We start from the raw sequence: 23,771 nt of genomic DNA, 5'->3' as shown, positions 1-23,771 counted from the left end.
TGAATGTGAGTGGTGCATCCAGAGAGGTCACCAAGTTAAGTGCTGTTAATTCCCTGTTTACTGACTTCAGGTAACTGGGATTAGGAGGGACCAGAGTTGCGAGGTGGCCTTGTGCTGATTACATGGCATGTCAGGAATGCAGCTCATCTACCATGATTTTTGCCTGTCTTTTAAGAGGAGAGCAAGGTGGGGAAGGCAGGCTGGTGCTGAGGGTGATCACTGTGCTGCAGCCAGCTTTGTTACCCCGGGGCTGCATGTGGTCCCAGATGCCTGGCTTCTGGTGTGGGGCTGGGGGCTGAAACCAAGGGGTCAGTGGGGTGCAGATGGGGGGCTCCTGTGCAATCCTGGCCATGGGATCTCACTGTGCCCTGGAGCAATCACATGTCGGCATGGAAAGCTTCCTGCCTTTCTTCATAGTCAGTCCTGACTTTGTCCTTCCTGTCTCTCCCCCTAAACAATGAACCCATTTACCTCTTTTCTTTCTCTCTGTGATATTCTACATGTTAATGGAATTTTGGTTGCTATTCATTGCACCCCATCAGTCTGTCAAAACTTAAGACATTTGGAAACTTGACCATTGAGAATTTAAAACAGGTTTTGTTCTTCATAAAAACCAAAAGCTTCCTTGCAAAACAATTGCTTCCAAATAAGCAAACGGACCAGTGCTGAGCCAGACAGCCCCGGGCTGGCCACGTGCAAGGAGGTACTGACTCACAGGCAGGTTCTGTGTTGCTGTATAGCCACTGTTGTAGAGGAAATACAGAGCCGTGAGCAGCTGGGGGAGAGCAGCCACCGTCAGTCACTGTCAGCCCTGGCTGACCTGAAACGTGAGCTAAAGTGGAAAGGCCTTCTGTTTCAAAACAGTGTTCTCTCTTTTGGCCTTTTAACACTCCCAGCCCTTCTCTGTGCTCTGGGTCTCATTGGGCTGGAAACAGAATGAGTATTTTGTCCATTGAAGAAAAATCTGGGTATTGCTGATGCACTCAGGACACTAAGGTGGTGGTGGCCTGCTGCTATTGCTGGCAAGGCTTTAGCTGATTGGGGTTGCTGTGTTTGCATCTGAAGGGTCATCTGCATTGCCCTTGTAACTCTTCTGCATGTTTTGCAACTGTGCTCAGATAAAAATGCCTCAAGTGTGAGACCCTCAGGGAGGACACAATTCTGGGGATAGCTGAAGGCCACTCTGAAGCAAACCTACATCTGACTTGTGAAAGAAGTGGTGGAAAGGGGCACAGTGGAAACCAAGCGTTGTCCAGAGCGCTGGTGTAATGCCATGAAAGCTGCGTACAACCCAGGGAAACCATCAGGGTTTCCCTACCTTATATCCAGACCAAACTTGCACCCACTGTCTTCAATAACTCTGAACTTCTGGATTCCAGAAGTTTTCTGTAGAGTTCCTGTTCCCAGGGGCACTTCCTAGCTTGTGTCAATGGCATCAGGAGGATGGCTTACTTCCTCCACCTCAGTACTGTGTTTCCCCAACTCCTTTTATCTCTCTGCTAGTGCTCTGCTTCTGCTTCCCTGTTGCTTTTTCCTCTTTCTTAGACTTATCTGCCTCCTCTTATTACAATTAATCTATAACACTTCCAAAATTCAGATTTATTAGCTTTGAAAACTGCTGGTCCTTAGTATTTTCTTTAGATACCTAGCCCCCCAATTTGGTAATGTCAGTGTATCTTTTCCCATCCTTTCCTCAGGAGTGCTCTCCAGAGATGTCACTGTAATGTGTTTTCCATGAATAGCAGGGAGCATGGACATTGCCCATATGGAGATGCGAGCTTGTCTTCCCTCCTGCAGTTCAAAGTTTGAAAGAGCAAAAGTCAACATTCTCCTGCTGGTCGTCTGCCTTGGCTGCCTGCTATCTGTCAGTGTGGTGTCACTAATGTCCAGCCACTCTGACCTGCTTGATTTTCCACTCACTTCTTGCCAGTTTTCCAGAGACAAATGAGACTCAGAAGATGGACTACCATAATGCTTGACATGCAAGGCGATGTGGCAGTGCCTTGCAGGGATTAAGATTCAGAGACTGAGGTTAGAGGGAATTGAGAATGGAAAGTAGCAGCTAAAAGTGCCAGAGGTTTTTCTTTCTGGTAACAGTTAGGGCAAGAAATGTTCCCAAAAAATACAGTTATTCAAAGCCATGGTTATAAACTGAGGATTTATAAACTTATAAACTGAGGATTGTCTCTCAACCCCGAATTCTGCCTGTTTGGCTCATCACACTGCCTTCCAGAGGTGTGTGCCAAAATCAGAGAACAAGGCTCCACAAGTGTTTATCAGTGGAGCAAGGCAAATCTCTTGCAGCAAAGCCTGAACACACCTAAACTGTTTTCCTTGACAATATCACGTTTGCTGTGTGGTATCTGCCATTCATCTCTCTTTGTTTCACTGCCCCTGCCCTGGCACTCCATAGTGTAAAAATATCACCTTCTCGGCTGCCAAAGCAGTTAAATCTGTGCATGTTTCTTCTGTTCCATTTATCACTGTATTTTTGTTTCCTTTCTGGATTATTTCCCTCTCTTGTGTTGATTTTGCATTCCTCTTATCTAAGTTCAAACACCTCAGAACTCCCAGCGTATGGTATGCTTTTAACAGCTTCTAGTTTTTTGTTTTAACTTATGCTGTTCCCCACGATGACAAAGCAGCACAGGCAGGAGCGGGCTTCAGGGCTGCCTGCCTGTGCCATGATTCAGCAGGTTGTAAAAGGAAGGAATGTCTTCTCTTTTGGGAAAGGGTGGGAGAGAAAGGAAAAGCATGTGGGACAGGCATGTGTGTGTTTGACTTCCCCGTGCTTATGTGATTGCAGCAGTATTACACTGTCCTGAGAGTTATGTTGGAGTTAACCTGTTTCAAAAGAGGGGCTTGAAAGATATTTAGTGGAAAAATAGATTTTGCCTAGATTCAGGAGGGAGCCTGCTATATTATACTGCTTTGCTACCATTTGAAGCATTCTTCTGTGGTGTTTTTAGTTTCTCATTTAAAGCACTTGGTATCTCCTGTGTTGCCTGTCTGTCTGCATCTTCTGTCTCTGGGTGTAGCTCGGTCAATGGGGAGGTTTAGGACCCAGCTTGGGTGCTTTCTGAAAAAATAAAGTGTTTTATTCTGAACTTCAGTGTAAACAGGGATTTGCTGATTTCATTTCTGCTGAGCTTTATTTCTGACCACCGAGGCCCTGCTTGCATTTGTCCAAACACGGTGGAATTTTCTCTGTGGGGAGACTTATGTTGCTGACTCATTGCATGAACTCAAAACAGATTTATGTTTAGAAAAAAACCCCAAACCCAACCTTTTTCTTTCTTCCTTCTTCCTGCCCCTCCTAAGCAGTACTGAATTTGGTATTCCTACAGGATACCTCCTATCTGCTGGAACAGGCTGTGGCCCACAGACCACACAGGAGCTTGCTTTGAACTGGGCAGTTCAAATACAGCTTTCTATTGAACTGTTCCCAGCTGGAGCAGCTCAGATACAACTTAAAAGTAATTTTGCTGATAGGGTAACAGGAGCCTGCTCTCCTCATTGAGGGCCCTTGTTCATTGCTGTCCCATGCTGCTGTACGTGTGCAGCAGGAGGCAGGGACTCACAAAGCTTAATCTTGGTCCTGTGCACACAAGTTACCACCTTTGGCCTCTACTTCCCAGTCATTACAGCAGGGACAGTTATTTCTTCATTCCCCTGCACTTTTGTACTTCTTCCATGCATAAATGTTCAGCATTTACACGTTATTGCACGTCATTAATTTTGGACATACAGTGTAGGGTAAATCTTTCCAATATTACAAGGCCTTTAAACAAGCAGCTGCCTGAGCAGCACTGCCATGTTCTTAATGCATTGGAGCATTTGTATGGCTTTCTTAAACTCTCAGTTAGTAATTGAGCAAAATACACTAGGTTGTGATAAATGCCTATTCAAAGACACTGAATTTCTACATGAGCAGGAGAACTTCAGAAACCTTTTCTAAGGAGCTAAGGATTGTTCAGGCACACATAAAGGTGACTTTGCTGTTTAATACTGTGGTACTCAGGACAGGCAGTGACCTCCTCAGAACTCCGGGCTGAGGCTTGCAGCACCTCCAGCTGCACAGGCAGACCCAGGGCTCCTCCGCCGCAAGGGCCGAAGCAAGACCAGCCTCTCGGGTCTTGCCTCAGGGCCGGCACCAGTAGCGGGACCAGGTCCGCCCTCAGCCCGTCCCCGCCCGCCCCGCTCTGTCAGCCACCGCAGCGCCCTCGGACGGAGACCTGCCGCATCCCCGCCCACCTTTCAACGGCCTCCCCTAAAGCAGCCAATCACCCAACACTTCCTGCAACCCCTACAACCAATAAGAGCGCTCCACGAAGGGCAGCGCCGTTGGGGCGTGTTTTGAGGCGGACTGGCCATTGATTGGCGGCAGTGTGAGGCAATCAGAACGCCGGGTTGGCGGTGGGGTGGGCGGGGCGACGCGCTCTCCGCCAATGGGGAGGGCGGAGGGATGTGGGCCGGGGGCGGGGCTGGCGCGCGGTAGATAGGCGGGCGGTGGCGGCGGGCACGTGACGGAGGTGAGGGGCGGCTGGGGGCGCGCGGGGCTGTGGCGGGTGAGTGTCCATCGGTCTGTCCGTCCCCGTGTCCCCGCAGCCCGCCCTCCGCCGCTGCGGGCCGGGGCAGCTCCGCCACCATCGCGGTGCGGGGAGCGGGCCCACCGCGGGGCATGTCGGGGGATTGGCGGAGTGAAGCGGCGGGGGTAGCCCGGGGGGTGTGCGGCGGCGGCGGCGGGAGGTTGCTGGGCCTTGGGTGTGGCAGGTGGCGGCGGGCCCGTGTGTGAGCCGGGAGTTGGGGTGGGAGGGGCGGTCGTGCCCGAGGAGGCCCCCATGGCTGGGCTGGGCATGGGGCTACTGCGACGCCCGTAGGCCTCTGGGAGGTTTGACGGGGAGCGGTGGGGTTTCTGGTAAGTTCTGGGACCTCTGGGATGGGGAGCGGCGTGTGGGAGGGCCGCGGCTGGAGAGGGGCCGACGGGACCTTCGGTGCTTCCCCTCGTCGACGGGGAGCGGCTTCTTTGGGGAGGGAGGTTGGGGTCGGAGGTGGATGTGGGTTTTATCTGGCTGCTTGTTTTAATGCCGGCCGGTAATGCGTGGAAGTAGCGTTGAGCTCCCTAAAAATGCTCGCCAGGAGTGGGAGGCCCCGCAGAGCTGGGAGAGGAGGCGGGTGTGGAGCTCAGCGTCGGGCCTGGTTCAGGCTGTGCAAAGGGAAGCAGAAGTCTCTGGAATGGGGGAGTTGAAGGTGCAGAACTGAAGGCCTAACAGGTGAAGTACAGAGGAGGAGAGTCTGCAGCAGCAATGTCTCAGGGTTTGAGGGACCTCAATTCATGATTTGAATTTTACAACACAAATATCACTTGTGTGGGGTGTCTTCAAGATGGTGTATAAAGACATCTTGGTTCTCATTTTTGTCTGAAGATTGTATCGTGCTTTTAGAACAAACATCTCCAAACCTTTGAATTAAAGCCCTATGCTTTCTTGTCTGTGCTGACTCTGAAAGAGAGAACTTTCACGTGCAGTTTTGTGGTTGAGAACTTTCTAGGCTGTAGAAAGGGAAATGGTGCAGGTGATTTGCTTATGAAGGGAGGCAGACATGGATGAGCAGTAATGATGCTACAGTATTTCTGCAGAGCATTATGGAAAACTGAAGCTTATTTAGAGTATGTTAGATGTCTCAAAACTAGTCTCTAGGAATGCAGTGTATTTCTAAAAGCAGTATGATTACTTCACATTGTAAATTAAGCAGAGCTGACACACAGGTTTTTTGGGACATTACCCACTGTGGTTTGGGTTGTCGCTAAAATATTGCAAGGAGATAGGGAACTATAATAATGTATGAGATAATGCAGCTAAAATGCTGGTTAAATGCAGTTGAAATAGGCTACTCCACATTCACTCTGATGCACTTGAATGGCTCTAAAAAAACCCTTCTTACTGTTGATTTGGTCACGTTACATGTTTATCCAAAACACGGAAAAGCTCTGAGTTGAACTTTGTGTTCATAGTATCAGTATTTCTAATTAACAGACGGGAATGCTTGTACAATTCACAGACATTATTACAAGCTGTGTTTAAGACACAAAACTGCTTCCTGGTACCAACTGCTGTCCTAGGAAGCAAAGCCTAGTACAAAGCAATAAGAAAGCTTGCAGTCTCTGTCAGATTACCCTCTCATTTGATGTGCTGCAGCACTTCTCCCTAAGTAAATGAATAAATCCTTTACTGAGAATAGACTATCACTTGTACTTAGCCCTGCCTTTTACTTCCTTTTCTGGGCTTTCATTTTTCTGACTCTAGTAGTGATCATAGTGACAGCCTGTTCTTGCTGGAATCAGTTCTGTAGCAGGGCAAACTTAAATTGATTTCTAGGCATGATGGTCTGAAAGATCTTGGGGCACCTCCAGATCTCCCCCACTTAATGTAATTTTCCTAGCAGCCCATCTGTTTTATGGCCAGAAATCTTTGCAGTTCTTGTCTTTGCCCTCCAAGGACTTCCAGTTCTGAGGGAGCAGTCTCTCTGCAGCTGACAAACGGTACATGGTGTTTTCTCCCTTGCTGTATTTGTGCTGTTGCGTGTTAATTTTAGAAACTGGCATATTTGAAATATTTATTAAAACCAGGGTTTGTTGCCACCACCTTTCACACCGTATCTCTTGCCTGGTTTGTGCTCCTTGCAACTCAAACAGAAGGCAGCTTTTTCTGTGGGCCTCTAGAGCTCTCCAGGAGAGGCCTGGCTAATCTTCTCCTGGAGAATTTTCTCAAATCTGAGGTAGCAGTTTACCCCCTCCTTTAAAATCAAAGAGGGAGGGATGGGAGCAAACCACCCTCCCCACATAGCTCCTGCCTTGGGCCTGTTGCAAGCAAGGTGGTTTGAGTTCAGCCACACCTGCTGTTCATTGAGGTATGATGTTAAAGCAGAATCTCCCCAATGCTGGAAGTTGTCTAGCTGTAAAAGGAAGCATTTAAGGGGAGAAAAGTGTTTTCTACATCATATGAATTGCTGCATATATATGAACATAATTTTATTATACCCCTTTAGAGGGGTAGGTAATGTACTGGTTGCTGAAATTACACTGTTTGCCCATACAATTGTTCAGCTTTGCCATAGAGTGTCCAGCTTCCAAGTCTGCTTAAAGACAAGTATGGATGACAGAACTGCACTTGAAACTATGGCATTAACCCAGCTGTGCTCCCAACAGCTTTATTTCCTTTATCCTTGAACTACTTTACCTCACAGCACATTCACTTGTCCTGCCACAACTCTGCCTTTGTGTTGTGGCTTGGACTGGGGTATTGATTCAGGGTTAAAATAACATGGCAGAAGGCTTCTGAACCATCATGAACCTGCTGCAGCTCATCATGAGGCTGTGTAAACAGTTACCCTGGCACCGCACAGGAGCTGGGATGTGGAAGGTGGAGGGATTGTGAGATGTAGAAGAGGTTTCCTCTGCTCTTGGCTATTTCTGACTTTGAGAAACTAGTGAACTACGGGGTTGGGTGGCCAAGCCTTTGCTCAGAAACCATACAAATCTAATTTCAGAGGGGAAAATGGGTAACTGTGTCTCGGCCTTTCTGTTCTTGTCTCCTTGCTTGCTTTTTTTTGTGTTGTGATGAATTTTCTGTCTTTTGTGTCTTTAAATCTCTCTTCCATAATTCTTGCCTTGCATGAGGATGCCTTGTGCTTGTTTTTACTGGTGTGCTTCCACTGTAAATACCATTCTGAAATCCAGCATTTGGAACACAGAACTTTAGTAGCAAATTTTGCTCTTCCTCTACTGAAGTCATTCAGCTGTCGCTTTGGATGCTACTGAAATAGAAACCACTGATGTTCTTCCAGTTAAATTGTTGGGGTGTAGTTTATAGCAGCTTATTTTTAATAAGGCCTATTTCATCTGACTGTTAGTTCTTTAAAAAAAAAAAGAAAATGAAGTAGTAAACTAGGTAGCCAGTAGCAATTGAAATGTAGTTTACACATTCTGAATTATGCCTTGTTAAGGACTGGCTTGATGAACCACTCAAATAGATGAGTAACTGAGGAGAGGATTAAACTGGTTTTGCAGGCTCTGTTTGACCTGACAGGGAAGTTACTTTCTAAATAGTACGTTCTGTAAGTATGATAGCAAAGGACTTTAACATTCTTTGTGTGCGCCCTTTTGCTGCCTGTCCTTCCCCAGGACATGTATGTTGGAGAGAATGGAGACAACTGTCTGATGTATGGGCTCGGTGTTTGCAGGGTCATGCCAGTCGTTAAGATGAACTTTCCCCTTTATGCCCAGTGAAAGAGGAATTCTGAATAAAGATAAATCACTGAAGCTGCATGACTTCCTTTGGAGGCCTTGAAACACAGAGGTAGCAGTCACTTAGCCCTAATTTGGAGTGCCACTTCTATGGCAGTAAGCTGATCCTGTATCTGAATCTCACTCCAGTTCGATTTAGTTCTTATTTTGTGAAGTCTGTAGTGTTGCTGTTCCAGGTGTCTGTTTTCATTGCTCTGGTGCAGCTCCTGTCAATTCTAAGGGAAAATGCTTCAGCCTTTTGACAATCAGGTGAACAGTGCTTAAATGTCAGCTGTAAGTTCTCTGGTGTAGAAGCCTGGCTGTGGATGGGCATGGAAGAGAATAAGCGATTTGTTAGCCCTGGCAGTTTCAAACTCTCTTCCTAGTTAGTACTTTGGTGTTATACTGAGTAGTTCTCCTTCAGTCCAGGTGGTGCCAATGTCTACAAGTGTCTGAAGAACTAACTAAAAGAAAAGTAGATGAAGTTTTAGTCATCTCTGACTTGAAATGTTGTTATTGTGAAAATGAGGGTTGCACTAAGGTAGAATGGAAATGCCAGAAGCTCTTGCTTATTATGAAAGGGTTCCTTTGTTAAAGGCTTTTGGCTGTTGCATGGTCATAAGTAATGCTAACCTTCAGAAATATTACACAGTTCAACCTAAAGGGAAGTGCAGGCAGAGTCAGAAATGGCTAATGGTGATGATGGCTTGGAAATTGGACACTTCGTGGGAGAAATCTGATCATAATGGAGTACGTAGCTGTGCATCTGAAGGTTAGACTACAGTTGAGGTGACTAATTGAACACCTGTAGTTGCTAGCAGCTTAAAACTCCACTGAAAAATGGGTTGATGGCCGTTTTACACAAAACCAGAGTTTCTTCTCTCTCCCTTTCTATCTCCTATTTATGAATAACCTAAATTACTGGGGCGTAGTTGTGTTTGTGTTGTGTCTCTAAGGATTGTGTGAAGTTGAAATTTTCTCTTGTAGCAGCATATCCATTATGGGAAGAAGCAGCTTTTTCAGCAAAGCACATGTTTACGATATTTAAATTGCTCTTCTGAGAACATGGTTTCTTCTGTTTCTTATGTAGTTTGTATATTGTTAGAGATTAGCAGAATAGGGAGCTTGAAATGACAAGCGGTATTTGTGGGAGATGCTGCCAGTCTGTGCTCAAGGTGTATGAGTAGTAGCTTATATTGAGTTTGGGACTGATTTAATATGTAGGAGGTGTCCTAAACAGCTTTTTGTAGGATTATGAACTTGTGAATACAGCTTGCCAATGATTGGGAAGAGGCAAAGATGTGAAACTGGATTAGCTTCTTTTCATGCATGTAGCTGCCTTTGGAAGAGGGGAAAAAAGCTTTTCTGGGGACTTGAACAGATTACCTTTCTACCTTGAGATGAGGTTCAGTGAGGCCTCAGATTTAGACAAAGCACAAACTGATAAATGTATAGGATATAGATAGCTATGGTTGTGTTAGGAGCACAAAGTGACATAACTTCTGCCCTGCTCTGTGCGATACTGATGGAATTGTCTGGTTTCACAAGGGTCCTTTGGCAAGAGAATTTCTGGAGCAGCTTTGCCTGCAGTATGAGGCTCTGTGGCTTTGCTGTTTATGTGTTAGCATTTAGCAAAGCCCATTTGCTGCTGACAAATACTTCCAAAGGGCTGTAGTTGGAGTTGTGAAGTACATAATTATTACATATGGAGTCAGTACTGGCATGATTTAATTCCTTCACCAAAACTTCATTGCTAGTGGTGAGATTACTTAAGGGATTATTTGCATGCTAAGTCATTAATAGCCTTTGCACAAGCTAGAGAGGAGGTATGCAGGAACTCCCTCCTCTTAAGAGAGAATTGGCTTATTTTTAGTCTTGCTATATTTCTAAGATAATTTTCTTCGTATTGCTTTGCAAATGATGGTCACTCTATTTGCATAATGTAATTTGAAAGCAGTTGTAAAATTTGGGTAAAATCATCCTCAGTTCAGCTCTGTGAAGAATGTATTTGGTGAGACCCTGTTGGTAAGGTAAGAGAAAATTCAACCTTTCCTTTGGAAAGGTGTCCTTGTGTCATCTCGCCTGCAGTTGCTTCAGTCAGACAGAGCTCTGAAAATCACTTTTTCAAATGAAACTCAGGCTCTTGTGTTCTGTAACTGCTTTTATGCCGGTGAGCATGAGTTTGTTCAGAGACTGCTATCTGTGCATGAGGAGCTTCAACTTACAACTGCTTGGCAGTTCTCATTCCTTGGCTTTATACTGGGGTTCCAGTAGTAAGACCTCTGAACTCCTCTGATCTCTAAGACTTGAATTTTAGCTGTATGCTGTGCATTAAGCAAATGAGCTTTACTCACATGTAACAACACTTGAAAGCTTCTGTCAGCTGTGAATGGTGTTCATGGGGCTCAGAGGTGTTTGGGTGCAGTTGCCTGAGCTGTGAGGGGGAGGGCTGTGCATTTAGACAATAATCCTCAAGGCCATCACTATTGTTAGGGAACGGGCTGCAATTGCATGTTGCTGTAGTGACAAACTGGACATGACCTCAGCAGAGGTCTTTCAAATACAGTTTTGTGGTAGTTATAAAACATCCCTTCTGTTATTAGATGTTAAAGAATAATCTAAGGGTGGTAGATCTGGTCTGCAGCATGATTTTGGAGCATTAGATAGTGCTGATAAGCACTGAATACTGTAAATTCTTTTAGTTGCCTAACCATGCTTTGGAGAGTTGAAGTTTTTCTAGCATGATCTTATTCCCCTACAGGCACCATTAACTCTGCTTGAGTTATGTTTGTAAGTCCACAGGGCAACAGCCTGAGGCAGGAGTGTTGGGAAAGGAGGGATGTTTTGTTTTGTATCGACTTCTAAAATGTATTAGTTGCAACTCTGGTTTTTGAAGAAGATTTGGAATATGATTCAAAGGAGAAAAGGTGACAAGGCACAGGTTATTGTGGCAGATAAAGCTATGAACTGCAGGCTCAGTGTTGCCTTTTGCAACAGAAAGGTGCAGTGATCTTGTAGTTTTTGTAGCAAGAAAGTCAAATTGAAGCCTATTTACAAGATCTTTTGAGCTACAGCTTGCCAGTGTCTACGATATTTCAGGTGTGATAATGTGCTAGGCACCTTATAAGCTAAGTGTGAGAATTTAATTCTGTAGAGCCTCAGTTAACAGATATTCCTCTTCTTTGGTCATCTTATTAAATTAAAGATTGAAAGAGGGGAATCAAAGCAATTATCTGTTAAATAGTAAGAAATTTTCTCCTGGGCCTAGCTTTGCTAGCCTCAACTGCTTATAGACATCTGCCAGTAGTATCAGTGTCTGTTAGCTGTAAGACCATGATAAAACCTGGGAAAGGGTCTGATGAATGAAAGTATCCCATGGTTGAAAGGACAAACAAAATACTGAACAGGAGGCAGAGGATTGATTACTCTTTGCTTGAAAGAGCTAGCTAATTGTATTTCAATTTCTGAACTGAATGGAAATTCCGGTTGCTGCATGATACATTTAAAGTCCTTTGTAAGTAAGAAATGGGTTTTTCTGCTTAAGCTTTTACACTTATAGAGGTTGTGGTGCTGTGCACATGGCTGCTGTCCTGCCCTTTGTTGCCGTGTAAACAAAATAGACACTTCTGCAGCATGATCTGCAGGACTTGTACGAGTGGCCTTCTGCTTAGTTAATATCCATTTTGTATTAAGTACTTAGCTTTATGCTTTTAGAGCTGTCTCAACCAGCCAGATGCAGTAAATAACAGAGCTGAAAAGATTAGTTTGCACTTTCCCTTCAGTGGTATGACCAGGCACTTTACCTGTTGTCTTGGGTGCTTGGTTTGGAGAAGCAATCCTATATGCTCTGCCTGCAGTGCTGGCTTGACCTCTTTGCCTTGTCTGTCTTACTCAGATCATGGAGCTGAAATGGCTGCTGTATGTGACCCTGCTAGCTCTTGGGACTCTTGCTGTCCAGGCACATGATACGGATGATGACAATGATGGTGATGATGTAGTTGATATTGAGGATGACTTGGACGATGGCATTGAGGAGGCAGAAGAGTCAAAGCCTGAAATGAGTACTCCTCCTCCAACTCCAAAGGTTTGGCATGGGACTTCTTTTAAAAGATTAAATTACTGGTTGTGTTGTGGTTAATGTGAGGCTGATCAGAGTTGTCTTTGCTACCATTTAATATGTTGTGATTTTACTAGATGTTATCTGCGAGTAGGGCTTGGAATTAAGCTTAGCTACTTTGTTCCTATTCTCATGTCCCCCGCACTCTTCCTGAAGACTTGGATCCACCCTTGAAATCTGTGATGTGATTATCAGGAGTTAGTCCTAATGTTTCCAGCTAGATAGACTTCTAGTTGCAGACAACAGCACGGTGGCTTGGCTCAAGCAGCAGTATTTACATAGCTTCTGTATTTATGCTGCAAGTGTGTTCCAGGTAAACTCTACTTGAGTGTAAAGTGGGAATGTGAGTTCTCTGTCTGTATTTCTTTAAGAGTAGAGAATGTGCTTTGAAAGGTGCATAAATGCTCCTCTCCTCCAACAGGTTACCTACAGGCCCCCAGTCCCAACTGGCGAGGTGTATTTTGCAGAATCCTTTGATAAAGGAACTCTGGATGGGTGAGTATTGCCTGAAGTATTCAGTACAGCAGATAATTAAAAATGAGACCCTCTCTAGAGCCTGTAATACCCAAATTGAATCAAAGGGCTATGGTTGGTGAGGATTACAGCAGTGACTAGATGAGAGTGGCTGCTAAAGTACTGAGTTAAATTAGCGTTGCCTTAAGTTCTAGTAACAAGTGGGAGGTGAGGCATAATTGTAATGTTCTTATCTGACTTCTTACTTGGGTAAGTAAGTACCACTTACTGAGGTACTACTTCTGTTTTTTACAAGATCAAGACATAGAGACCATGATCCTACTTTGAAAGGGGGCAGAGAGTGGCAAATGCAGAAAGCTTTGCAGGCTTGGGGATAGAACTCCTCTATGGATCAAGACACGGGTGTAATCATAGGACAGCAAGGGCTGTCTTTTTTTAAGGGCAGGGTTTTTAGTGTGTGTGTGTGTGTAAAAGTATGGTTTTCCAACCACCGGATGTCTGTCTTCTAGATGGATCCTTTCCAGAGCCAAAAAGGATGATACAGATGATGAGATTGCCAAATATGATGGTGAGTCCAACCCGGGTCTGGATAATATATGGTTTCCTGATGTATTTTGTCATATCTAAAGAAGAGGTGCAAGTCTTTGTTTTCTGTTTCTCAGTTAAAAGTATGTTCACTGAAGAATATGGGAGAGGTGGGTTTTATACCTGTCTAGCAATGTAAGTGTAGTTCTGATTTAGCCAAAATATCCACTTGGAAATTTAAAAATAACTTAGTGAAGTTGTTATATTGATAATTCCCTGGAGGGTATTATTGCAGAATGCTGGCTATCTTGCTCAAAACTGGGCTAAACAAAGACTGTCTTAAACAAATTTTGATAGCATTTGGTTAATTTCTCTTCAGGTAAATGGGAAGTCCAAGACATGAAGGACACTAAGCTTCCAGGAGACAAAGGGCTTGTGTTGGTAACCCGAGCCAAGCACCATGCAATTTCATCCAAACTTGCAAAGCCTTTTGTATTTGATACCAAACCCCTTATTATACAGTAAGTAAAGGACAACTCCAGGTTCTGTTATTTCACGGGTGATATGGTAGCAGGCTGAGGTTAATTCCATAACTGAGCTTTTGTTGACTGGGGGTCTAGATGACACATGATGCTGCAACCTCTTATTACACTGTTTAAGTAAAAGTAAAATAGCAACCCAGATTCCCAAAGTGGGAAGTTAAGAACAGGGTAGTCCCTCTGAAGCCTAAAGAGGAAAGAAGTCCATAAAAACTAGACTTGGTAACCTGTCTTGGGACTTGAATTCACTTGATATAATCGTAGTAACAAGGTCAGGCAACTGACTTTTGTACTGCTAATTGTGGAAGTCCATGTCCTTTGGAACAGAAGCTGGTCTGTGTGTAGGTCAATGCTCTTCCTTATGGGCACTGTTAACAGTAAACTGCCCTGTTTCTAAGGTGAAGTGGACAGAGTGGTAAAGACACACTTGTTCTTCTTTTGTCTTAGTTCATCTGTCATGGGAGATGAATAGCTTGCCTAACTCTGGCCATGACTGATGTAGAAAAAGCTGTTTGCATGTATATTAGACTCCAAGTTGGGGGGGGAAATAGTTCAGTAAGATCTTTACCAGTTTTAAACCAAGAGTAAGCTACTTCACATATGCACAAGATAATGAACTGGTCACTCTGCTTTGCTTGACTTCTTAGTTTTGGCTCAAAATACTAGACTAAAAATAAATCCCAGTGGTCATCTGCTCCAGCTGCTGGCACTGAGAGAGGATCAAGCATATTTAGCCTATTCCTGACAGGGATGTTTTGCCTTTTTCAGACTCCTTGGCATCCCTAAATATACTGTTGCATACTTAAAACCCTAAGGGGGGCTTCTCCTAGGATCCAATTGTTGTCACTTTGGTAATGTTGCACACTGAGTTGTCTGTCTGCTGTAGTAGTTGTAGAGAAAATAACTGGCTTGCCTTAATCTCTGTTGCAGTGTTTTATGTACTGGAAATCTTTCTTCCTTCTCTGTTTCTAGATCATGATCTTCTAGACCAGTACTCAAGTCCTTTATTTTTTTCTGTCAGGTCAAGTCTTCTGAATCCTTATTCTTCTCAGGCCCTCATGAATATTAGTCCTTAGGGTGCAGTGCATACTTCTGATAGTCACTGGGAAATTTAAAGCAAGCAACAACAAAACAGTTTTACTCTTAATTTATAACTGAAAATTAAAATTGTGTATTTCAGAAGTAACTTTTCCTTATGTATAACATGTTCTCCTCTTCTCTGTCCAAAACTAAAATTAGGTATGAAGTAAACTTCCAAAATGGAATAGAGTGTGGTGGGGCCTATGTGAAATTGCTTTCAAAAACCCCGGAATTGAACCTGGTGAGTAATGCTGCTACTTTGAATATTAGCTGTGAAAGCAAACTTTCTCATACTGCTTCTGCTTGAAGAAAGCCCCTTCAGTAAAGGCAGTGGGGTTTATATAGGGCCTGATCACCATAATACTTTTCACTCAGCATTTCCCCCATTGTTTTCAGTTGGAGAGGATAAATACTGAAATCTTCTGGCTTCTTGAGTGAAAATTCTGGAGTTCTCTGGTAGTTGAGCAGTTGTAGATCTCTACTAAAGTCTGCAATCCTTCAGATTTTCTTAGGTTCTAGGACCAAAGAGGATGTGTCTCATGAGAGTAGCCAGTGTGTAGCCAGAGGAGAAACCTTTTTGGGAAGCTCTTGGTGCAGAAGGAAGATCCCATGTTTTATTGTCTAGAAGAAACTAATGCAAATAACCAGAAATACACCTTACATTTATTGTCTTTTGACATGTGAACTCACTTGAGAGTTACTGGGTATATTTAAAAATGGTCTTGAGAGGTTGGTGTGGATGCAGTATTACATGTTCAGCTGCACACATGAGCTATATAGACCCATTTGCTTCATAAATGACCCTTGAATGCATTGTCTTAGAAGTGTGGTCAATGGAAGAGACCCTGTCACAACTCCTAAGAATTATTCTCTCTCCTCTCAATCATATTCCCGTCTGAAGTGGTTTAGCCTGTTCAGACAAAGCGTAACTGCTTTGCAGAAGCTTTTGTAGCCTATGGGTTTCCTTTAGCCATCTTCCTAGACTTTATAGGAAGTACCTTTTATGACTTGTTACGCATCCTTCTCCTTTCCTTCTCCAGCCTCATTGCAGGTATATTATTAATATAGATTCCGAAGTATCCTTTAAAAAAAAGGATACCCAAAAGACTGTTTGTCTAACCAGTTTATGTGCATTGAATTTTAAGCTGCCATTAGCAAGAACAAACAGACTTGCTTGCCGTGCTTAGTGGTGAGATTATATCCAGTTAGCTTTCAGTTTGAGACTGTACCACAGTTTATAAGTGTAAACAAAATAAAAATTGTCCTCACTTCTAGTGCTGCTTATCACTGTGTAGAAGAAACTCACTGGACTAACTACTCATTCATTATTACCAGTAAATGATATTTCTGTATTGATAGCTTTTAAAATGCTTTATGATAATGTGGAGATATACTTGCAACATTGTGGTTGTTACACTTATCTTTTTGATAGCACTTGTATAGCAGCTGTTTTCCATATAAGAAGTAGAGACCAAAGGTGCAAAATCAAGCAGCTGGGATCATGCTAGTGTGTTTTTTCTAAAGGCTTGTATTCCTCATACAAGCTTTAGTGTGGGTTCTTCACTGCTTGATAGCCAAGTTGTAGAATAATCCCTGGTGAACTGGGAGTTTTTATGCCAGGCAGTGACTTAAGCTGTATTTCAGAATACTGGAATGAAGTCTTCCATTGTTTTTAAAGGACCAGTTCCATGACAAAACTCCATATACAATCATGTTTGGCCCTGACAAATGTGGAGAGGACTATAAATTGCACTTCATCTTCCGGCACAAAAACCCAAAGACTGGCAGATACGAGGAGAAGCACGCAAAGCGTCCAGATGCGGACCTGAAGAGTTACTTTACTGATAAGAAGACCCATCTTTACACTCTAGGTATGATGACTGCTCATTATGCATATTAATAACTACTACTGTGTTTCCTGAATTAAAAGCTCATAAAAATGAACCAGATGAATGGAATAATTGTGTTGATCCACCATACTACTAAAGACTACTTAAAAGTTGTGAATGCAAAAACTGGTCTTGTTTACAAAAGCTTATTTCTTCTTTGCAAGAAATCTTGATTTATGTAAGAGTGGTCATGAGGCCTTGAACTTAGTAATTAAAGGAACAGTTGTAAATAACTTGATCTGCTAAGTATATCCAAAGTTACTATCAACATTTATATCAAAGTGCTTGAATGCTGCTTCCTAGTAATTTGGGGCATGCTAGGCTTTAGATTTATGGGGATGATTTATGCTTTTTTTTCTTGCTGCTTTTATGGTACTAGACAAACTCAGTGGGTTTTGAAGTACAGTGTCTGGTCTAGTGTATTAGTTATGACTAGAATATTTCAAGGAATACTCAGGGGAATCTCTAGCCTCTCCTACTACAGAGGCAGCAATGGTTAAAGAGGAGTGAGATGAAAATCCTGCGAGTCAGTAGTAAGGAGACCTATTCCTGAGTAGAAGTGAATGTATACATTCTTGCTACTAAGGGAATACCTAACAATGCCAAAGTCAATTTGCTGCGATAACTGGTAAATAGCTCTAGAAGCTTCTTTGTGCTTCTAGCATATTTAACATAGGACCCCTGTAATGAGTCTTCTTTCTCAAAAGCTGAGATGTGGTACATCATCACTAGTTATAGTTTGGCATAAGGAGAAAGGTTCATACAAAACAGTTGCTGGGTAGGTGATAGCTTGGTTTGCTGAAGTTTTAGTTGTACAGTGGAGATGAGTGATGCTGTATGATGCATGCTTTCTATCATCTGCGTAATTGCTACATCAACTTTTTTCCTTCCAGTCTTGAATCCTGATAACAGTTTTGAAATCCTGGTTGATCAAACGGTTGTTAACAGTGGGAATTTGCTAAATGATATGTCCCCTCCTGTGAATCCACCCCGAGAGATCGAGGACCCGAATGACCAGAAGCCTGAGGACTGGGATGAGAGACCAAAAATCCCAGACCCAGATGCTGTTAAACCAGATGACTGGTAAGCTGTTGGAGTAGTGGACATCTTAGCTTGATAATTCAGTCCTGATCATAAAGTCTTTCTCAGGTGACTTATAGAAGGTTTTAAATCTCACCCTTATAATCAAACCACAGTCAGTTTAAGCATCTGAGCAGCAGTTTGGTAGGAAAAAGCAGAGTCCGTGTCCTCTGGAAATAACTGTTTAGTGCTCCTGTTGCTGTGCTGGCCACAGATAAAGGTTTTGCTGAAAGAGCTGATGCTTTCATCCTTGGTGAGATCAAAAGGTGAGCTGCAGAAAGTATAACTAAGGTATTTGTGGTTGTTTCTGCAATACATAGTTCCAAGTGACTGAACTATCTGACATACTAAATCAGAAACTGACGCTGGGTTTCTGTCTTTGAACCTGTGCTTTATGAATCACAGACTCGGTTTCAAGCTCAAATGCGTGGTTGCAGCAATGACCAAGATACAGGCTTTGCTGTAATACACCCTTTCTAGGTTGGCTTTAAAAAATCAGTAGTATTACCTCACAGATGGTGTTGTGACTGTGCCATGAGGTGCACATCTAGGTAACAGATTGCAGTGTGATTCTGGTCCAAAATAATGGCATTGCCCTTACCCTACCAGCAATGAAGATGGCTGGTTGTCCAGATCAGTGGGCTTTTTCAGAGTCTGTAGAGTTATGCCTTGAAGTTAAAGAACTTTTATGTCTTGTATGTATTAATGTATAATCTGTTTTCAAGGGATGAGGATGCTCCTGCAAAGATAGCAGATGAAAATGCTGTGAAGCCAGAGGGCTGGCTGGATGATGAGCCAGAATATGTAGCGGACCCTGATGCCGAGAAGCCTGAAGATTGGTATGTTTACTGCCTGTTACGAATGACAGCAAGTATTTAATGGCTTTGGTGCTGTTTCTTTAGCAAGGTCAGTGTTGCTTGCTGACAGAGTTGTTGATTCATGCTGTCTGGCTTCAAAAGTAGAAGGTCTGGGGAATCTTATCTTCTTGTGTTCCCCTGTGCACTTGTCAATTCTCTTTTAATAAAAGGTGAACAGGGCAGGGATGGTCACTTTGCAGGTGTACCATACTTGGAATGGGCAGCAGGAGAGGCTGTGCTTGAGGACTGGCTTTGATTGAGCTTCTATGCTTCCAAGTTGTTTCTTGAAATCCTTGATCCTTCTGTGGTATCTGTATCTACAGACCTACGCTGTGTCTAAATCTTATTCTGTCTAAAGGGAAGAGGCAGATTTCAACAATTAATTTCCCTTTTCAGGGATGAGGACATGGATGGTGAATGGGAGGCACCTCAGATTGCAAATCCTAAATGTGAGGCAGCACCTGGCTGTGGTACCTGGCAGCGACCAATGATTGACAATCCAAACTACAAAGGCAAATGGAAGCCTCCTATGATTGATAATGTGAACTATCAGGTTGGTGTTTTCATAGCTTAAACTGCTGGCCAGTGTATTTGTCTCAGAAAAAAACAGAAGGATTTAGATTCAGCAGCTGTATTTCAAATAAAAATCTGTTGTGATTGTACTGTTTCAAGTGGAGACATTGAAAGTGTTTGCTTGGCTTCACTTATTTGTAGCACAAATAAGAATTGATTCTCAAACCCTGACCTGACAAGTTGCAGGTAGATGCTGTAATTAAGTGCAGTAGGTTGGTCTTTCACTCTATTCAAAGTGAGCTGAAAACTAAAAATTGCATTGTAGTAGGTGAGGCTTGCTGAGTGTCTTTTGTCTTTCCTAGGGCATTTGGAAACCTAGGAAGATCCCAAACCCAGATTTCTTTGAAGACTTGGAACCTTTCAAGATGACTCCCTTCAGTGCTGTGGGACTTGAGCTGTGGTCAATGACTTCTGACATCTTTTTTGACAACTTTATTATCTGCACTGAAAGAGCTGTAGCTGATGATTGGGCCAATGATGGATGGGGACTGAAAAAGGCAGCAGATGGTGCTGCAGAGGTGAGAAATAAATGTTTCATTGTTTGCTTGGACAGTTAGGAGCATTGCTGCTGTTCCTCTGTGGTCTTTATCAGCATATCCCCATATGTACCAAGGATGGGTGTTACGCTAAGCCAGATTGGAACTTCCATTCCTAATAATAATATTGTAATGGTTGCTATGAGTAGCTATGAGTGCTCGCTGCTCTTTTGTGATGTTTTTGCTCTGACAGTTGGAATGTTAGCTTTAGCCTAATTCTTAATTCATAAACTATGTGGAAAAAGTACTTGTGCAAGTTAGCTTTAATTTTTTGAGGTATGAAATGCAATGTTTAAAGCTGCAAAAGCCTATTTGAAACCTATGGAGCTTAGACTTAACTGCTGTGACTTGCTGTATGGGATGAAATGTGACAGTTCTTTTTATTTTATAGCCTGGTGTTGTGGGCCAGATGATGGCAGCTGCTGAAGAGCGTCCCTGGCTTTGGGTGGTCTACATCCTCACTGTGGCTTTGCCAGTGTTCCTTGTTGTCCTTTTCTGCTGCTCTGGGAAGGTATGAATTTAGCCCAATTATAAGTAGCAGTATGCTTAAAAAAAGATTCAGCAAAATACGCCTTTATGTCACAAGTAACTGCCTGATTTTGACAATGTTTTGTTTTTAGAAACAGCCAAGTGCTGCAGAATACAAAAAGACTGATGCTCCTCAGCCTGATGTGATGGATGAGGAGAAAGAGGAAGAAAAAGACAAAGGGGACAAGGAAGAGGAAGAAGAAGAGGAAGCAAATGAGGAGAAGCTAGGTAGGTGAACTAGATATTCTTGAAACAGTTCTGAGTGTTTTCTCTGATAAAACAAACCAGCAAGATTGTCAGACATAGAGTAAAGCCAATGGTGAAGTCAGAAATGAGAATGAGGTATTTTTATTTCCCTTAGGAGAGAAGCAGAAAAGTGATGCTGATATAGGAAATGCTAGTCAAGAGGAGGAGGAAGAAGAGGAGGAGGAAGAGGACAGGAAACCTGCATCAGAGGTAAAAGTGCTTAATGTTTGTGAGAAGCGTGTGCATATTTTTTCCTTAAGTCATGTAGAACAAGCTTTTTACTGACATGTTAAAAGTTAACCTGGCTCATGTGATACTCCCTCCTGCTATCAGAACTCTGAAAAACTTAATCACCCTGCTGAATAGGAATTTCTATGGCCACCTTCAGCAGAGCTAAAAGCACTGCCCTAGACCCTGCACTGCGAGAGGAGTTGGGCTGCAGAATGCATCCTCTTGAGGCAAAAGACTTACTCAGCTTTGTATGCAGCCAGGATATAACTTCTTAAGTGCTCCACACTGACACATTGGTTGACTTAAAAATGGGTGGAGTGTTGCTGAAAGTTAAAGGGATTTTCACAGCAGCAGAAGCTGCTGACTACTTTCAGCAAATAGTGTATGTCCACTCTGAAAACAAGAGGATTTGTGTTTGCCATGTTATAGAAAGGAAGTGTGTAACAGCGGTAGGTGCTTCCAGAAATGAAACCCTAAAGTAGGTAATTCTTTTTGGCTAGCTCAAAATATTTTATTTAAGGGTGTTCTTAGATTTTATTTCCTTGATGTTTACACACATTACTTTCTTGCAGGAGGAGGAAACTGTGAATAGATCACCCAGAAACAGAAAGCCAAGAAAAGATTGAAAAAAAAAGTCATAAGAACTTGATCTGTAATTTTTTTTTCTTTAATTTTTTTCTCCAAACATGGTTCTGGGAGAGGACCTTGGACACCTTACATTGAAACTTGGACAAACCTCAAGATTTCACCATCCACAGGTTCCAGTCACACTATCCAATGTAACGGAGTGTCTAGCAGTAAAATCTTTGCAATCATCTGTTTTAAAGAACATCATTCCTGTAGAAAAGAATGCATTTACTAGAACAGGCTGTGGGTTTTGGAATGTAACATAACTAACCTTTTCAGTTTTGGTTTTAAATATTCTTTTCAGTTTTTAAGTAGATTGGTAGAACTTTTCCGGTCACAAACTTTTTGGCTTAATTTAATATATTAATTAGTGAAGAAATAACAATGAATCTTGAAAGTGCTAGGTGATACAAATGCAGTTTTATAACTAGGTTTTTTTACAAGTCTGTAAATTCCTAAATGCACCAATGTCTTTATATCCCTTAAAATTTGATAATTGTTTCAAGAAAAGCTGTCAATGTATTTGACAACCCCTCTGCTGCCCTCAAAAGAAAACTGGGGTGTGGTGTATGGGGAAACCAGTAGTGAAACTCTCTAATCAATTAACTGCGTTCTTTTGGGGGCAGGGGAAAGAGGAAGGAGGGGTGGAAGGAAGGGGTTAGTCTCTAGAACATGCATACTGTGCATGGCTAAAGCCCTATTAAGTGTTGACAAATTATCTAGGATTTGGAGTGGATCATCTTAAGGTGGCATTTATTTCTGCAGACCTTGCAGATAATGGATTTTGTTAGTTCTTGAACTTTCTCTGTGTAAAGCTAATGGATTGTGGGGGGTGGAGTTAGACTACTTCCCCCTTTCTTCTGTTCAGCCACTGATGCTTTCCTTTCTCTGTGACAATACAGCTTTTTCTGAGTGCAACTTTGCCTCGGTTGCTGGAGTGCTTCATGTTCAGCTCATCGTCAAACTCTATTTTTATAGCTAGGTGTACTCCTTTCCAGGGTCCAAACACTGGATAGGACAGTGTCCCATATCCTCTCACTGTTATCACTGTATGTCTACTCCTGTAGGAATGGGGAAGGTAGTTGGGTAGACAAATTTAACTGAGTATTTGTTAAGGAAAAAAAACAAAAACCCAAACAAACAAGATGTCAGTATTGTAGGTGGGGAAGGAGCATGTGGGATATCTTAACTGGTATGTGAAACTGTTTAAGTCTTTTTATCTGCTCTTCATGTAACAAATGCATCCTAAATTATATTGTGAATGTTAGGGAGTTCCAATTCCAGTTGAATAAATTTTTTTAAAGCATTGAGTCTACCATATTATACTGTTTCAAACACTTTTGTGGAATGCAGGTGACCACAGGAGCATACCTCTGAGAGTGAAATCTATGTAACTTCATTACACCGTACCAAATATGTTGGCATTTGGATGTCTGTATAGATAAACTTTTGCCTTTTGTTTAGAGTGAAATTAAATGTCCTAAAACTACTCTTCTTGCACTGAATTTAAACACTCCAGTGTTGTTTGGTCATAGCATAGGTCTGGTTTGGGGAGTGATTCCCCTAGTTGGGGAGGGAAGAGTGTTGCAGTTACCTTGCAAACAATCTAACCAGTTACTAAAAGACTCTTGGTTTGGGGTTTTTTTGTAAAACACCTTTTGCTGCCTGTCGTCTTTATGTTGTATCCCTTGGTTGTTGTGTTTGAAATATTAGTGCTCACCAATGCATAGCAGGATTTCTTGATCTTTCTGCAGTGTGCAAATAAACTATTGTAAGCAAGATACTGGAAGTAATTTCACACTTCTCTTGGGAGCTATTGCATGTTCAGAATGCCTTTGCCTGTTCAACACCTGGTAAATACTGCTCCTTATTGCAAAAATAGCTTATACTCTGACATGGAAGATGTCATAGCTTAAGCATTGCTACTAGCTTGTTCTCAGGACTGTATTTTTATCAAGGAGCAGCTGCTATTTATTGACTCTCAGTCCTTTGAGATGAAGTATAATGTAAATGGTTTCAATTCAGCTAACATTTTGAGCACAATATAAAAATCTTGTTTTTCTTTTTTATCTTCATATGCAAATTGCCTTAAATTCCCAAACAATTCCATGTGCATATGTGTCCTTTAAAGGCATCAAAAGCGAGCTTAAGGTCTGCTATCAGCTTTTAAATAGTGTTATATTCA

At 42.6% G+C, this 23,771-nt stretch overlaps 1 protein-coding gene across 1 annotated transcript; it reads left to right on the top strand.

Annotated features, from left to right (window-relative positions):
• The first annotated feature begins 4,459 nt into the window (after window positions 1–4,459).
• Window positions 4,460–23,075, top strand: CANX (calnexin). The gene is made up of 15 exons (XM_061360121.1): window positions 4,460–4,568; window positions 12,180–12,368; window positions 12,823–12,896; window positions 13,385–13,443; window positions 13,780–13,921; window positions 15,179–15,260; window positions 16,698–16,890; window positions 17,802–17,991; window positions 18,714–18,827; window positions 19,242–19,398; window positions 19,721–19,936; window positions 20,346–20,465; window positions 20,575–20,710; window positions 20,844–20,938; window positions 21,532–23,075. The coding sequence occupies exons 2-15, from the start codon at window positions 12,183–12,185 to the stop codon at window positions 21,583–21,585; spliced, it is 1,818 nt and encodes a 605-aa protein (XP_061216105.1). The 5' UTR covers window positions 4,460–4,568; window positions 12,180–12,182; the 3' UTR covers window positions 21,586–23,075.
• Window positions 23,076–23,771: the final 696 nt, after the last annotated feature.

The sequence above is a fragment of the Neopsephotus bourkii genome, unplaced genomic scaffold (genome assembly GCF_033783945.1).
Source record: "Neopsephotus bourkii isolate Nb327-2 ecotype Australia unplaced genomic scaffold, CSIRO-AGI_Nbou_v1 NB_1016, whole genome shotgun sequence".
Lineage (NCBI taxonomy): Eukaryota > Metazoa > Chordata > Aves > Psittaciformes > Psittacidae > Neopsephotus > Neopsephotus bourkii.
This window is presented reverse-complemented; position numbering and strand designations above follow the sequence as displayed.